The 17,388-nt window shown below is 43.5% G+C and overlaps 1 protein-coding gene across 1 annotated transcript; it reads right to left on the reverse strand.

Moving 5' to 3' along the window:
- Positions 1-3,829: 3,829 nt before the first annotated feature.
- On the reverse strand, positions 3,830-16,668 carry slc17a6b (solute carrier family 17 member 6b). Its single transcript, XM_084681946.1, has 12 exons — positions 16,228-16,668; positions 14,294-14,549; positions 13,695-13,813; positions 12,012-12,126; positions 10,529-10,616; positions 10,288-10,374; positions 9,628-9,770; positions 9,124-9,273; positions 8,792-8,924; positions 8,395-8,505; positions 7,369-7,496; positions 3,830-7,061 (listed from the first exon to the last, which is right to left on the reverse strand). The coding sequence occupies exons 1-12, from the start codon at positions 16,299-16,301 to the stop codon at positions 6,723-6,725; spliced, it is 1,743 nt and encodes a 580-aa protein (XP_084538072.1). The 5' UTR covers positions 16,302-16,668; the 3' UTR covers positions 3,830-6,722.
- Between the last annotated feature and the right edge of the window lie 720 nt (positions 16,669-17,388).

Genomic DNA, 17,388 nt, shown 5'->3' on the forward strand with positions numbered 1-17,388 from the left:
GGTGTAATGTGTGTGTGTCAGGGGGAACAGGTTTGTTTGTGTGTTTTATGTATGCTGTTCTGTGTATGTGTGTGTATATCAACCTGTGTCCTTACACTCTTTATGAATTCATATTAGAAAGTGCGTCTGACCTGTGTGTGTTTGTCATGCACATCCATGTGTGCGTGCGTATCCGTGAAGACAGAGAAACAGGAAGCAGAGTCTCTTTCGTTAGTGGGCCACGCCTCAGTGACTTCCCCATGACAGCAAAGCTGTGACGCACATCACTGGTTGAGGAGGGGAGGGGGGTCTTCTTCTGATGCAGAATGAGGGGTGTATGTGTTGGGTTGGGAAGGGGAGGGGAGGGGGGGTTCACAACTAACATCTGGGATGATGCAAGTCAGCCTGCTCCACCAATCCGCTCCATCCGCTCCCCTGTCACGTTGCCAGTTGCAGGAGGTGGGTCCTTGTGTTCTGCAGCAGCCAATCAGGTGTGGTTCCTCTGATATACAAGCATGCTGCCCTACAATTACTACGGCTTCATTTCGAGGTGGGAGTTGGGGGGGGCGGGGTGTAACAGTACTCTAATAACACATGTGCTCAGTGTTCATGGAAAAAACGTTTTTTGTGTGAACCTTTGAATAAACCTTGACTACACCACCGCACGGCATCGAGGGGAAGGAGGAGGAGAGACAGGAGGTGGAGGGCGAAAACCGGGGGGAGAAGATGGAGGAGGGGAAGAGGGGAAAGGGGGAGGAAAGGGGGGGGCAAGATGAGCCTGAGAGGAGTCATATTTCCTCCTCAGGAGACGACAGAAGGTAACGGCCACCAGGATCTCTTACAACTAAAGTGATTTTATTGTTATTGTTCCAGGACTGATTCTATTGTTAAAGCCTCGATATCCAGACAGCCACGGCAATCAGATCAAATGAGACAGTGTGCCTGAAGCCTTGACTGTGTTATTGCCCCAGTGTAATGAAGCCTCAGTAATAATTAATGACCCACCCGATGTGGTCAGCTGGGGTGGCAGTCTGGTGTAAACAGAGCAAATACACTCATTCACTCACTCATATACACTTTCAGTGACTCATTCCCTCCCTTAGTTATCACTATGGTTTCCTCCAGTTAGTCTTGTGGTCTCATTTGCCATGTGAGACCGTAGGGACAGACATAAGGAAAGTTTTGGGTGTTCTCAAGAGGTGTGTGTTGGACAGGGATGATGATTGCAAGCCCTCCGAAGCCCTTTAGCCCTAAGCCTCAGGCCTGCTTCCCTGCCCAGAGCAGGAAGCTGTGAGTGGAGACCAAGCGGGTTTATGGTGCTCTTGTGGACCCTGGTTGTGCCCCAATGCTCCATCAGTCATCAAAAATAGATTTGGTCCTTCCATCCAACCCCTCCCCCTTCCCCCTGGTTCCCCTGGGAACCCTGCAACACCTGCCCCCCATCCTGAGAGGAGCATTCATCCAGAAGACGCTGAGCATATGCACATACACACACACACACACACACACAAATCATTATTTTCGTCTCATATTCCCTTATGTTCAGGCTGGGCAAAGCAGGAAATGGAAGCCAAGTTAGAATATGAATTGATGGGTGAACAGAGTCACGGGTCACGGCACTCACTTGCCGTGGGATGAGAACCATGACCGTTCTGGCTGGTTGGCTGTGAGAGCATATCATTGAAGGGGGCTGGTGACACGTTTATTGAGCCTGTCAAATTAACAAAAGCAATGGGCTGAGGAAAAGACTAGGGGTGTAATCGCTGCATGTCTGCGCCAACACACACTCCCTTCCGATCCCTCCTCTCTACATTCCTCCCTCTCCTCCCTCTCTTCCCTCTCTTCTCTCCCTCCTGTCCTCTAAGCTTGTTTAACCTCTACAGATACAGACGGTCCACATCAATCAACCAGGAGGTTTCCATGCACACCCCTGTTGGTGTGGCAACCTGGTGTACCAGGAATATCACCTGGCAGAAGATCCCATCCTCCTGGGGATCCCAGTGAGACTCTTTCTCATTCCTGCTGTCTCGTAAAGAATGAAACCCATGGAAAGAAAAACAAAACCATTTCCTGTTTGCCAAAGAAACAGGAAGCTCTCTTCACACGGGTGCAGCCTCACCCATGTCCATTGTTAGAGAATATAGATTCATTAGATCATCTCAGGCTTTGTTACAGTATTGTTGGACAGACAGACAGACAGACAGACAGAAATGCAGAGAGATAGATATATATTCTAGATAGATATGTAGTTAGGTAAAAATGCAGATGGATATCTACTCCACTCTTGCACATCTATGCAATAAGAGGGGTGCAATCCTTTACAAATGTACGTTCACAACATTTCTTAAATCAATCAGGTCCAGATAGATGTGTTCTGACAGCACTTCCTGGCCTCACCCAGCTCTCATCGGGTGTTAAAACAGTATCGAGCAGGGCCACAGATAAATTTCATTTGAAGGTAGCAGTTCAGATCTCTCCAGGGCAACAGTCAGCAAGCGAGGCCAGATGTGCGTTGACATCTGTGGAAAACTGTTGGAATAGGTTTCCTTTTACAATTCAGAGTTAGAATACGCCTTCTACTTTGCAATCTAATCAATGGGAGAAGGGGGGCTAACAAGCTGCCAAGTTTCGCTCAAACAAAGGTTAGGGTTAAAAAACTAAATGGGAATGGAACAAGGCTGGTATTTGCAGCAGTGGAAAACCTGCATGTGTGTTTTCCAGTGATGAGGAAGACATGTCATGAAAGGTAACACATTCATCTGAGTGCTTGTCTGAGTGCTTGTCTGTGCTGAGGTTTTAATTATCAGGTGAAGAGTAGACAGGTTTGCTCATTCAATTGGCCTGACTTTATGACCAAGCTCCTCCACATCCTTGTACAGCCATGTGCAGAGTTCCAACAGAGCCTGTCATACCAGGTTCAGCCCTGATCTGAAGGTCAAACATGATCTGCAAAAACATAAGTCATGTGCTACAAAGCCAGTCTGTGTGGAATTTAAAAGGATCATGAGTGCTATCTATCCAGACTAGAGTTGTACTTGACACCTGTTTCCAAGAGCCAATAAAATCTACATAGCGTCATTTTTGGAAGACTGACTCCAGGCAATAAGATGATATTAAAATAACGTAATACTAATAAATACTGTCTCTAGTCTTCTAATAGAAAGTATATCTTTATCTATAGGTTCACTCTGTGGTCTCTACAATAGGAAAGCACTGTGGATGTATAGTGTGTGTGTGTGTGTGTGTTTGTGTGTGTGTGTGTGTGTGTGTGTAGGGAGGAGAGAGGGGGGGGGGGCTGGGGGAGGCGGGGTAAGGGGTCCTTTGGTACTACGTCTGAATTAGGCAGCTTCTCCAAATAGCCCAGTAAGTGCTTCCCCACCCTCCCCATCTCCATTAAGAGGTTAGAACTGTCAATAGGTCTGCCTGGGCGCTGGGGACCGGCTGCATTGATCCCCCAATCCGAGGTGAAAGGAGGATAGGCGGACGGAGAAGGAGGATGGAGGAGAGAAGGATAGCGAGGGAGGAAAGAGGGAATAAGGGTGGACAGGAGGTTGAGGGAAAAGAGAGGAGAGCCGGAGGAGGAAGGAGTGATATGGAGTCTCTAGAACACATTCTCTTCTCTATCGACAGCTTCATGTTAGACAGCCAATGTTGGATTTCATTTGTAGGGAACTTGCTATTATATTTAAAATAAATGTGATTATGTAATCACAAACATATGCATATATGAATAATAATGTTAGAGACGGGACTGTGATTCTTCCTCACAAACAACAACAAGACAAGTGCTCTGTTTGTTTGTCTTTTTTATGAAAAAAGGATATATATAGAGCATTTCATTTTGACATCAACAGACCTCTCAACTGACACAGCAAAATAAGCCATTGAATCACACTGCAACTTTACTCAGAGGTACAAAACAGGAACATGGTACTGATACTCAGGATGCACTGTACTTCTGACAGCTTGGTAAATGTTTGATCACCTATTACAGACAATCTTTACGTCATTGAATATTGCAACAATGGATGAGTGACAGGAGAAGCGGGAGAAGGGGAGGGCACAATGGTTGAGGGGGCACGAAGTGTCCAGCCACTGATAGAACACACATCAATCAAACTAAGAAGGTTAGCGAAAGGGACAGAGAGAAGGAGAGAGAGAACAGAAGATAAGAGAACAACAGCACACCCTCCTTAACAAGCAAAGGGAACCGTACAGAACAAGAACAGATGTGCAGACACCAACAGGAGTGGAACCGTACAGAGATATGGAGGGCATCTCCTCAAAGTACAGCCCAAGTTATCATTCTCATCTGGTGAGCAGTCTATGCACAAACTCCTTGCATGGTCAGCATGACAAGGAGGTTTGCGTTGGACTCTATTACTATATATTTATATATATATATTTATATTATTATATTTTTCATGTATTTTCTTTTCTTTTTTTTAACAAGTACTTGTGTTTGTCATTTTCTACATTTGATATCACAAAAACACAACTCCAAAAGAATGGGGGGGAAAAGAAAACCCCACTATAGTTACATAATGTGAGTGTTTCACATGTTGAAATGATGGAGGTTAACTGTTACCATGGCTTTATTGCTTTGTACACCAAGTATGGATGACTCTGTCTGAGGAGGTCCAGATGGAAAACATCTATTTCCACAGAAGGTCAATTTTTAGAATTCAGCCCCCCTAGCTAACAACCAAATCTCTCCTTGGCTTAGCTCTGCCTCCAGCTCATTCCCAGCAGCCCTGCAGATAACTCCCAAATGCATCCTTAGCATAGACGCTCTCACCAAGCTTATACCCATCTCTACTCTACACCTTTGGTTAATTGTGCAAAGAAATTGACACATCAGTAACAGTTTAAAGCGAAAAGACTGTGAAAGAAACATTTTTTTAAAGAAAGAAAAATAAATACACAAACTACTCCATGTTCCATGCATAAATACATTTTTTCACGCGCACACACACACACACACACATCTACTTTAGATAGTTAAGTGCTCAATTGAGGTTTCCACTGACAGTTAGTGTGAGGACAGGCTAGGGTCCCTGTGTCTGCTTGTGCTTCTAACAAAACTCTAAAACACTGGACCCCATTCAAATACTTTTAAAGCTTCCTTCCTCTGTTCAGCTGTGACATCACTGATCTGATGTTATTGATTGGAGCAACATAGGCAGGCTCACTTATTCACCCAATCCTGTTAGATCAGAGATGACCTCAAAAGAGGTAAGAAAGTAAGGAATGACACACTTTTGGAATATTCATACAAGGTCCATGAAAGTTACACTGACTAGTTACTTTCTTTATGCTGATCTTGTTTAACTTGATCAGCAATTTTCATTGGTCAACCTGCTTTCTGGAAAGGTAAACATTTCTTAAGTGATGCTGGCAGCATTAGCTGTCATGTCATGGACTTTTTTTACACAATGTTCAAAAGCATTCAAATACAATTTAAAAGAGGCATAAAGTTGATTCAATTCAACCACTTCACCACTAAGTTTTCATCAACTGGCAACATCGATCAAATTTGGTATTTATTCCAGTCTCTGCATGGACATTTTATTATATGTTGTATTAACTCTGTATTAACATAATCTCTCTTTTCAATATAATCTATTTAGACTTGTTTTTAGACACATACTACACTGATCCCTCGCCACATTAGTTCACATTTGAGTTTGACATGTCTTCCATTAAGCCCGACTGTGGGTATAACAATTTTTTTTTGTACTTTCGAACCGTTTTGCACTGTTTCATCTTTTGTTACCTCTGAAAAAACATACATGTATAAAAACAAAAGGTTTCAACAATGCATTGGTAACACTTGACTTTAAATGGTCTGTCTAGACACAACGACCATGGAAGAAGGACATTATGACTACTGCTGAGTATTGCAAGTAATGAATGTCATCAAATCCTTCTTCTCGTCTTATTATTTCTTTTTCTCTGCACCTAGCCATATATGTTAAGATTTACAAACGCTGATAAGAAAAATAAAAACATATCGGGAATGGTAGGGAAACATCCGGACCAGTGCTTTAGGGAGACACATGGCCTGGATGTGAGCTCTGTCCTGGGTCACATGACCTGCAGTGACAGACTGTTCCCCACGACAACCACTGGCTCTGGAGGAGGGGCCATGGCACTGGAGTCAGGACGCACTCTCAAAAACAAGCGGCTCTAACAGGGTTCTCAGGGCATGTATGTGGGGGAACCCTCTAAACAACTAACTTATATGTTCCTGGTGGAACCTTACATTGTTAAACGAGATTAAGGGGGTTCTCCCACACCACAAAAGAACCCATCATATCTTAGTCACGCTTTTTGTTTTCTGAGAGTACAGGAAAGGATTGTCCAGGAAATATGTCAAACTGTAACTATGGTAACCCTGCAAGCTTCTACTGGTAGCTCACTCAGGGGGGAATGGTTCACACCGTTACACAAGATTGCACTCCAAATAAATATATCTATAATTTATATTCATATTACATTTACAACTCGCCAATCTGATATGTGTTACATCACTATTGTATTTGTATTTGTTCCCTTTAGCAGTTTTACATTAAATTTCTATTTTAAAGTTGATCTTTTTAAATAACGATTTTTGAATTTGTGCAAACATACAACAATGGATCGTTATCTCTTTTTTTTGTTTCTGCTCTGAATTCTAAACTCGCAAACACTCCAAAATAAGTCTACCAATGGGCTGGAGTGTGAGTGGGTGGCCCTCTGCTCTAGGAGTAGTCCTCCTGTTTGTACCCGTACCCTCCAACACTCGCCTCCTCCTGGACATACTCCTCCTTCTTCTCCCAGCTGTCGGCCCAGCCCCCGTTGACCTGAGTCGTGGCTCCGTACGTCTTGGCTGGTCCTCCCAGGGCTCCGTAGCTCTGGGTGATGTCACCCGTCTCCTCCGCCAGCTCGTCTTCGTCGATGAAGCCGCACTTCTCGTCGCTGGTGAGCTCCGGGTCGGCCCATGGCTGCTTGTCCCCCGAGGCGAACAGGCCGTAGAAGATCACCCCCCCGTAGTGCACCATGGAGGCGATGAGGAACACGTACTGCCACTCCTCTCGAGTCTGCCGGGAAAGGGGGAAGAAGGCGGGGGGAAGCGGGGGAGGGGGAGGGTAGCAGGTGAGGAAGAAGGAGGGGAGCGGGTTGAGGGTGGTGGTGAGGGGGGGGAGCATGTGAACAGAGTGGGAGGAGAAGGGAGGGTAGGAGGTAGGGAAGCAGAAGTGGGGGTGGGAGGGAAGTGAGGGGGAAAGAAAAGAGGAGAGGGGGAGGGGAATGGAAGATGGAAAGATGGGGGAGAGGGGAGCTAAGAGTCAGAATGTGGTCTGGTTTTATACATGAGCAACTAATCGCATACTAAAACTCTTTGTTTACCTTGTTCTTTGTCATGGCACCCACAATCAGAGGACACACCATGCCAGACAATGTGCCCACCCCATTGGATATGCCCATTAGGATACTGGCATAGCGTGGAGCAATGTCCAAGTGATTGACATTAAACCCTGATGGGAGAAAGATTGAGAGGTGAGAGAGTGTCCTCTCTGACTGCTGCATAACATGGCTACCTGTCTGTCTGACTATCAGCCGGCCTGTCTTCCTGTATTCCAGTCTATTTATCTGCCTGCCTGCTGCTTGCTGCCTGTCTGTCTGTCTGTCTCTCTACCAGCCTGCCTGCATGCCTGCCTGCTCCCCTGTCAGCCGGCCACTCTCCAGCCTCCCCCACTCTCCAGCCTCCCCCACTCTCCAGCCTCCCCCACTCTCCAGCCTCCCCCACTCTCCAGCCTCCCCCACTCTCCAGCCTCCCCCACTCTCCAGCCTCCCCCACTCTCCAGCCTCCCCCACTCTCCAGCCTCCCCCACTCTCCAGCCTCCCCCACTCTCCAGCCTCCCCCACTCTCCAGCCTCCCCCACTCTCCAGCCTCCCCCACTCTCCAGCCTCCCCCACTCTCCAGGGGTGTCCGCTGAATTATTAAACACTCCAGGAGAAAGCTGGAGCAAAGCAGGCAGAGAGTAAGCCCAGCCCCAGATTGGTCCTCCGTCTCAGGCCCCAGCTGGAGGAAACAGGGGAGGGGTGAGGCATCGACCTGGTTCCCTCGGTACCAAGCTGGCCCAGTGTTCACTGTGAGCAGGCTCTGAGCTAGACCTTGTCTGCTACTGGCTACTCAGAGAGCAGTGGTGGTCTTCTTGCATTAGTCCCCTTATCGTTCACACATCTCCTACACTCACTAAATGCACTTTTTGTAGGTTGTGTTGGCTAAAAGAGTCTGCCAAATGAATACATGTAAATGAAACATAATATGAGACAATTCAACATGCAAATTCATATAATTTGATTCAAATCTGTATATGTATAAATGTGGTGCACCTAAAGTATTAAATACAATATTATATTGGTACTGACCTGATATAGCAAACCCACTGAAGCCCACAGCTAGGACCAGGAAGGAGATGGCTACACCTTTACTGTGGGAATATCCTACCACTAACAGCAACGTGGCCTCCATGCCAAACCCTTTAGACACACACACACACACATACACATACAATGACCCAAGGCTATTTCCAGTTGTCAGGGTGGAAATTTAATTACAGTGTATCTCAGACACAGACTAGACATGGAAACACACAGCTACTGTTGTGAAATACTGTCAACTGATGGACAGCTATCCAACCACTGTAATACTGTTGGAACTGTGCATTTCTAGTTTTTGAATATCTGCTGCACTTATTCTATAACAGAATATGTACTCTGATTTGTTGCTTTGGATACACATATGCTAACTGAATGCATGTCTCACCTCCACAGTTCATGATCTTCCTTACGGTGGTGGTGGACAGAATGTTCCTTGTGCGGAGATAGTCAGCCAGCTGACCACCAATGGGCACTATGATGGTCATCACCAGGTGAGGCAGGGCAGACAGCATGCCGACCTACACACACACAAACACAGAAATGAACCTTTAGTGTTGAGGTTGAAGAGACCAAATGACACAATGCTACATAAATCAAATCTGCTCATTCAACATTCAATACTGCACTAAAGATTGGCGGCAAAAGTTCCTCTTTAAGCAACAGAAGCAAACAGAATGGATGAGCTGGGAGCCGGGGGCTGTCTCAGGGCTGTCTCACCTTGCTAATCTCAAACCCAAACACCTCCTCAAAGTAGGCCGGCTGGCTGATGAGCAGCAGGTAGAAGGTCCAGCTCCTGCAGAAGTTGGCCACAATAATTGCATAGACAGGCATGGAGGTGAAGAACTTCTTCCAGGGGGTCTTGAATTTCTGCAGAGGGAAACAAATGCCATCATTGATGAACTGGCATTCGAGAGATGGAAAGATTTGTTTAAATGCTGACAGCAGTGGTTCAGTAGTGGTCAATCTGAAATTCACAAAACAAGTCAGCAATTGAGAGAGAGTGAGAGACCTCAAGGGATCAGATCAAAACATAGATACTTTGAAAGTAGGACAGGGGAGCCTACCCACTTTCGTATTATAATGAATTCCAGAGCGAGCTGGAAACATTCACTCTGCCCTACTGTCCCTTTAACATCAAACCCAGAACTGACAAATCCGAGTAAGGTAAGTGAAGGTTATGTCATTGGTTGACTGAGGGTTATTTGAGGGCATGGTCCTGACCTCGGACGGTCCCATGAGTTTGGCACTCTCTCCAATGCTCTCCTCGATGTAGCAGCGCTCCTCGTCTGTGATGGTGGGGTGGTCAGCCGGACTCTCGTAGGACACTAAGATCCAGAACATGTACCACAGGATCCCAAAGCAGCCTACGCACGCACACACACACACACATAAACACACGTAAGCAGAATAATGAGAATAAGAAATGTAGAATCGATCGGCCAGCCAATAGAATAACAAAGAAAGGGAAGGAGAAAATTACTTCAGATCTGCTCGTGGGTTTTAGGTCAATTCATTTTGAAAGTGCTTTTGGCAATGTAAATTCCTCAAGCCCTAAAATGGCTGTTTGATATGGGCCTCTTCAGAATTTAACTCAATCATTGCAAAATAAAAAACAGAGACAGTCTGATGCTGTTTTTCCAAAACAGTCTGAAGACCAGACCTAGAGGCCAGTATGCCATCCACAGGGGGAAGAATCATTATTGGAGGACAGACACACCAAAACATTGCAGAGTAAATCGATAGCAATCCTGAATTGGTAAATCCATTTGGCTTTCTCTGAGGCTGGAGGTCTGTAGCAGTATCAAAAGACTCAGAAGATCCGATGACGATTCACACTGATGATTCATACACACACACACACACACACACACAATATCTTACCATAGATATAAAACACAGAGGACCATCCTGAGTACTGCACCAGAATACCAGCCAGAGGCATGGCTATGACAGCTCCAGCATACGACCCTGGAGAGAACAGGAGAGGAGAGAAGGGCAAGGAGGTAAATGGAGGAGAGAAGAAGAGAGGAGAGGAGCATTAGAATATTAGAAAAGTTTGGAACAAGGTGACTGCAGCTATCAAGTCTATACATAAATGTGTGAACTGGGGGAGCTTGTTTACCACAGAAGGAAGTGGTTGCCAGACGACTCCTTTCCAGTGGAGGAGCCCACTTACTCCATATGCCGTGGCATGCTGGGTAAGTGACACCCTGAACACACACACATCACACACACACCATAGTGTGTAAGCAAAACATCCATACAGACTAGATAATACATTTGACCAAACCAATGTATATAATACACTTATTATATACATTGCATACATGGTACACTGTTTAAAGGTGAATCTCATCTCTGTCAAACGCAAACACCTATTAGAGATACAGAATAAAAGGCCAAAATGGTAACATATGTAGCCTACCAAGCTATAATAAATACGTGTTTGCATATTACATTAAACTGACAATCCCAATGGACAATGAACCAGCAGACATCAACTGTCGTGTCTGTATCTCAGATGTGAGCACAAACAAAAACCAACATTCACAGTTGATTACTTTTTTGATTAACATTAATAATTGAAAGTCAATGCTCTGGGCATGACAAACTGTGCGCTGCACAGACAGTGCTGCTCACATTAAGTGTTCATCAGTGACTAATTGGAACAGAGTGTGCTATTGGAAAACTGCAGTGTGCATGGATCGCGCGGCCAACAGCACAGGTCTCTGTACGTACATCAGCACTGAGCAGGCTGGTGACAACACACACTGTCCATCAGACCAGGGTACGGGCCTGCACCCACTCCAGCCAAGAACACCCACATGTCCGGTTTGATCAAGTTACCAACCAACTTGTCTTCATGAAATCAGGAGGCACACCTTTCTTATTCAAAGTCCTATTTCTATCATGCATTCATTGAATGTATTCATTTATATAATAATTGAATGTACTCATCTACTGTTGAATACAAGCAGCTGGTTGTATAACAGTACATGTCTGTCATGTCAAGTCCAAGTCATCCATTACTGTGCTTAGTTATTCCCCTGTGTGTTTCACTTCTCAAATAATGTCAAATGTGATCATATCTGTTCGGGTTGTGGACTGTTCTTGGAGTGCTGACTAAAGTGTGTCAACATATCGTGTTTTACTACAAGTCAGGCGATGTGCTGAGAGTTTTGTGTTTCACTACAGACTACAGCAGGATTTCTGATCTGTGTTGTGTCAGCACGATGGGGTGAGATTCTGTCCAGACCAGCGATTTTGCTACACAAGTGGTATGACTGCTGGACATGGTAGTTTATAGTGACACAAGGACTACCCTACACATGCTATAGATCAATACAACAGTGTCACATTTCCACAGGCTACTTCTGATGTTGGGTGCCCTTGATTTGACTGTTTGTGCAACCTAACAATAATCCATGTGGCTCCACAACATTGTCTAACAGTTTTGAACACCACTGAAAGAAAAAGCAGCATGGATTGTTTCAAATTGTAGGGTCTGTTATTCAGCTTGGCACATTGCTTTATGTTGCAGTGGAATAAAGCAAGAAGCAGTGATCACAAAAAGAGGAATGTGTCCCTTAAGAGAAGGGGCTCACCTCCACTAGACCTTGCAATATCCTCACGAAGATGACACAGCCGTAGTGGAACCGTGCAGCAGAGGGAATGAACATGTTGAGAGTGGAAGTGAGGAGGATGGCAGCACCAAAAACCCTGCAGAGAATAGCAACATTAATCACTCATGGTAGCATCTGTTAGAACACCATATTCACATGATTTCGATTTTTTGGGCTCCCTTTTGTCCAATGCTGTTTGTGGTTCTTTCGTTCTAAAATGGCTGTTAGAAAAGGGCCAGTATATGCTTAGTGAATCTCTGGGTCTACAGTTTTTTCCCAGAACGATTTTGCAGTGTGATCCTTCACACATTCTTTGCCTTTTTCTCATGCTAAACGTAGAACATTTCAGACATTTATTTTAATAGGGTCCATCCTACTCTGTCCTCCAAAACGTGATAATTTATTTACAATTATCGGTCCATTGTTTGGATGGTTAAAACCATACACGCCTACATTGGTAGGCTATCATTTCCCTATTCCAAGAAGAATTAAGGCCTTCTGCAAGTCGTTTTTAAAACCACCAAAACGAAATGCATTGCTCTTATTATTCTGTGTCAAAGCGGCTGGTGAAATTAAAGGGTGATGGCAGGGCGTGCCGACAGCAGGCTGTATGGTTGCTGGGAGCGCAGCTGAGCCAACGCATGCACGGTCCCTAATGAATACCGCGAGCACGTAGTTCTTTTTTCATTTTTGTCACGTCTTGTACACACCAACCCACCGGCACGCGGGGAGCAAGCCCTAATCCGATTGAGGCACTTCTCTGGCACGAGACGGTTCATTCGATTACATCTCTCAATGTCAATCAATTGGACATGAACAGACAATAAACACGCAAGATTAAAAAAAAAATAAGCATGCCGCCTAATACAATTATAAATTAATTTCCAAAGACTGGGCAGATATGGAAGGGTTTATTTTGGTGGGATAGTATATTTCATCCTTCATTATTATACCAGTGATCGACACAATATATATGGTACAATAAATGCAATCCGTAATATATAGGCCTATAACGCATTTATTGTTCATTTTAAATATCACACATTTCTGCTATTATAGCAGCCAGAACCCATACGTTGCAAGAGTGAGAATCTTAAGTACACCAGCCACCCCATGCACATGAGCGTGCATGAATAAAAGCCTTTGGCGCCGAGACCCGGGCTGGTCGCCATGGCCCGCGAGGCCATGAGATTAGTCACGGCTCCCCCAGGAGACCTCATTAACAGGTGGCACAATGCCCCGAGGAACTGGGCTATACGGTTAAATCTCCTTGGCCTTGCAGGAGTTGAAGGCTCCTTCCCTGTTTGCATTTGCATGTCTACCAAGGCAGTGCAGGATATTGCAGAAGAGCCTGCAAACCGCCTATTGCAGATCATTTACTTAAATTCAAAAATAACATTAACATTTCAGAGGTAGGAAGTGGGTTTCAAATCAAAGGCCTTGGCAATTTTGGCACCATTTAATACAAGCAAATGTTGGGCAATATCTCACAGAAAAACGTGGGTATAATAGGTTAACAATAAAAATAAACATAATTGTGCTTTGTTTCATAAACACGTGTGTATAATATATTATACACAATGTCAATAATATGTTTTACATTAGGACAAATGAATAGGCCCTAGATAGGAAATTACAGTATTAATAAATCTCGAGGGGCGTTACCTGTTCGCTGCCAGTCTCGAGCAGATCCACCCTCCTGGAATCTGCGTCACTATGTACCCCCAAAAGAACGAGCCGTGGATCATCCCAACTGTTTCCGGGTCCCAGTTAAACTTGGCTTTCTTCAAATAAAAATAAGAACCCTTAACAAATCATTTACAAAGCACGGGATTCACACTCTTAAGATTGTAGTCTTTATTTGAGCAATTGCGCATGCAGTGAAATTACAAAATCGAGGTTATCCCAATGATAAAGGGCTGTTAAATCAAATGAAAAATAATTAAATTAAATTGTGCTGAAAATACATTGATATTGATAATAAACCATAATTTGGCTTTAAGAATAAACATAATCAATAGGGTAGTGTATTATTTGCTGTGACTTAGGCTGGTGGGCCTGTAGTAGCTTCCATGAATGATGCCGATATGACGTGTATAATTATTGTGGGAGAAAATAGGCTCACAGTGTCAGATGAAAAACTTCTAAGGGTTTCTCTGGATACATTTAGAAATAAAAATATCATCAGGAAATGAAAGGGGAGGGGAATTGATTGCTACATCCTCTAGACGTCGATGACGTGCATAGGCCTGCAGCGCACACACCTCTTTGATGATGATCTTCCCATTCTGGTGTATCGTGCTGTTGTTGACCATGCCCACAATGGCCACGCCCAGATTACACCGGATACCGAACGAGATGCAGAAACCGAGTCCACTCATGATGGCAATGATATAACGGCGGGGCAGCCCAAAGCACGTGCAGTCACACAGGGGTGGCTTCTTCACGGCGGCCTCAGAGGGTCGGCCGTCTTCGGTCAGTTCAATCACCTCACCGGTTTTCTGCCGCTTCTCCATAACCCTGAAATTATGGAATTACGGTTGACAATGTCATCCGCTATTCTTTTACAACAACTTACTTCTTAAACAACAGCTCTCCCTAGTCAAAGACAGCCTTTACATATCAGTATGGGTGCAGTTTGATGTATGGCAGACCACATGTTGGCCCACTAACGACAAGCAACGAGTGAAGTCTTTCCTTTTAAATGTTTGTATGCCCTGGCGTACTTAAAACTACGATTTATCATTTCAGTTTTAATATTAGAATGGGCCCAGGTTCACCATAGCCTACAATCACCAAAACAGCTCTTCAAACCGGAACATACATGTTCTATATAGCTGTGAATGGATAGACTGAACACATGTAGTTACGAAATATTAATCATATCTGTAAAAGAAGGGATAGAGGCGTAGAAGATTCAGAAGACAAGCGAAGATGCGCCATGTCCTACCGCATTGCAGCAACCCACGCGCTCACCTTCACCCTAATTTGCATGCAAGGATTGGGCAGTGGTTTTCGTCTTCAATGATTATTTCAGACGTTGTTGATCATTTTCGAATTTATTCGATACGTTTTCTTAACATGTAAGTGTTATATAAACTTAAAAAGCCTATCATGTTTTCAAAAGATGTGAAGAAATCACTGTCTGTGGAACAGGCCATTTGCAACAGCCTGCCATAACGTCAATATTTTCTGAAAATATTTTAGTAATGTTTCATTCAACACACGATAACATGTGACAATTCCATTCCACCACTCACAGGTAAAGCATGGCATTAATTCTTAAAGTTCTCTCTCATTGATTCCTAATATAAAGTGACGACATTTTTTATTATTTGTTATTAATAAGATTAGGCCTACATCTTATATTCTAAAAAAACGTATCTATCAGAAAAAATATATTTGTTTAATTTCCGAAACAACTTAATCATTTTGTTTTCATCATTACATAAATTTTGTATTCGACTGGAAGTTTCCAATATTAGTGGCTGTATAGGGACTACTTTATTTAGTGTTTTAGGCTACAAGGTAAGAATACAATTTTCAAAGGATAATTAAAAAAACAAAAATGTAACGAAAAATCAAAATTTAAAAGGAATGTTTTGCATTTTGGTCTTCTGTAATTGATTGACAGCACATGTGCAACCACGAAGAATTTAACATTGGCATTAAACCCTACCTTAATAGCAAAATTGAAAAGCCTGCCTAGATATTACGTGGAATAGCCTACATGCCTACATATTAGGGTACGTCAAATCCCGCGTCTTTCCAATTTAAATAGGCTGATTCAAGATAGTTTTCTGTTCTGACTCACGACTGGAACCTCGTGTGAAATATTAGAGCAAGAGAGCCTAACAAATGAACGTGAAAAACAGGTGGGCTATAGGCTCGGCCTTTAGCCTATATCGAACGAATTCCTTTAATATTAATCATTTGGTAAAGATGCATCCGGCAATCAACAAAGACTACACAAGAGTCAGGTTTCATACAACGTTGGAAAAATCCCACTACACACATTTACACAATTCCTTCCTTGCAACTAGTCTTAAGGCTTGGCACTGTCCTAGACATAAAGTCACAAACACTCAGAACAGGTCGCCAATTGGCCTACATTATATTTAGAAAAATAAATGAACAAAACAAATAAAGCCTTCATTCAAGAACATATCATACATATAGGCTAAACATTTTTTCTTACCTGTACATATGCCCCAAAGTCTTTCCCGCAAATTCCTTCACGCCGGCGGTAGCTCTCATCTTGACGGACTCCATATCCAAATTTGATTTTTTCCCCCTAAATATATATTTTCTAATGTTTATACATCATGTTATGGTGCTATGTTGAAGGAACGAGTGTTTCGAACACTGTTATTAATCTCAGATTTGTTTTGAATGAAAAAGCGACAATTTACTAACGCCGACGTTGGTAAAAACGCCAAGCCGATGTGCGAGAGAAATCAGATATGCTCTGACTCCCTGTTCAGAAGTATAAAGCCATCGCTCTCCTCGTGTACTGTAAGAATACGCTCTGCCATGGCAATGGAAACTATCAGATATGCTCTGCGATTAAAACAAAAAAACACACTAGTAGCCTATTAACAGATAATTTTTTTCTCGAGAAAATGACAAACAAAAAACAACCGCTTGAACCGGAGACCAGCGGTTTGTGGAGTTGCTTCAATAAATCGTGGAGCTGAGCACTCACGTCTCGTGGAGAGCACCAGCTTTTCTGACGTCGCGAGAACCTCTGGCCGTTCAGCACCAAGGTCAGCGACAGCCTCGTGCCTAACAGCTGAGCGTAGGTGCGAACCGATTGTCCATATTTAAATCAATATTAAACTCAAGGAGAATTTAAACACCAACAAGAAATTACAAATTATAGACATAGTTCAGACAATTGCCCATTGCTGTGTGTATATCATAAGGACTATAGGTATACTTTAAAAATCATTTATTTGCAATTGAATTAATGAATTAAATGATGAAACCATTTTTGTGATTGGTAGATTTTCAAGCCATTGATCTAAAGAATGTTCTCAATTATATGTGCTAAATAAAACATGGCTGCAGACTGGGTTAGACTACATGGGCATCAAAGCTGGAGTAAAACCCTCCCGAGGGCGGTGCTATGGAAACCAGATGAGAAGTGGATTCTCCACGAACGAGCTCTCGTGAACGCAGAAACCATAAATAATTTAGGTATTTAACCTCCTCCTTCTCAGTCTCTCTCTCCCTCTTTTTCTCTCTCTGTCTCACTCACAAAACACAAACAATATTGTTAATATTTAACTTCAGTTTTTACACCTTCTATTAATCCATTCTGAAGGCCTACACGGCACGTCATTTCCGTGTAAAATGT

This window comes from Hypomesus nipponensis, chromosome 19 (genome assembly GCF_054491055.1).
Source record: "Hypomesus nipponensis isolate SF chromosome 19, ASM5449105v1, whole genome shotgun sequence".
NCBI lineage: Eukaryota > Metazoa > Chordata > Actinopteri > Osmeriformes > Osmeridae > Hypomesus > Hypomesus nipponensis.

Bases quoted from the DNA above. Each gene is read 5' to 3' on its own strand.
- slc17a6b (XM_084681946.1), bottom strand. From the start codon at position 16,301: ATGGAGTCCGTCAAGATGAGAGCTACCGCCGGCGTGAAGGAATTTGCG. The intron at 14,550-16,227 runs GTAAGAAAAAAT...CCATAATTTCAG, and splicing joins ACTTTGGGGCATATGTACAG to GGTTATGGAGAAGCGGCAGA. The intron at 7,497-8,394 runs GTCAGTACCAAT...TTCTCCCATCAG, and splicing joins CAGTGGGTTTGCTATATCAG to GGTTTAATGTCAATCACTTG.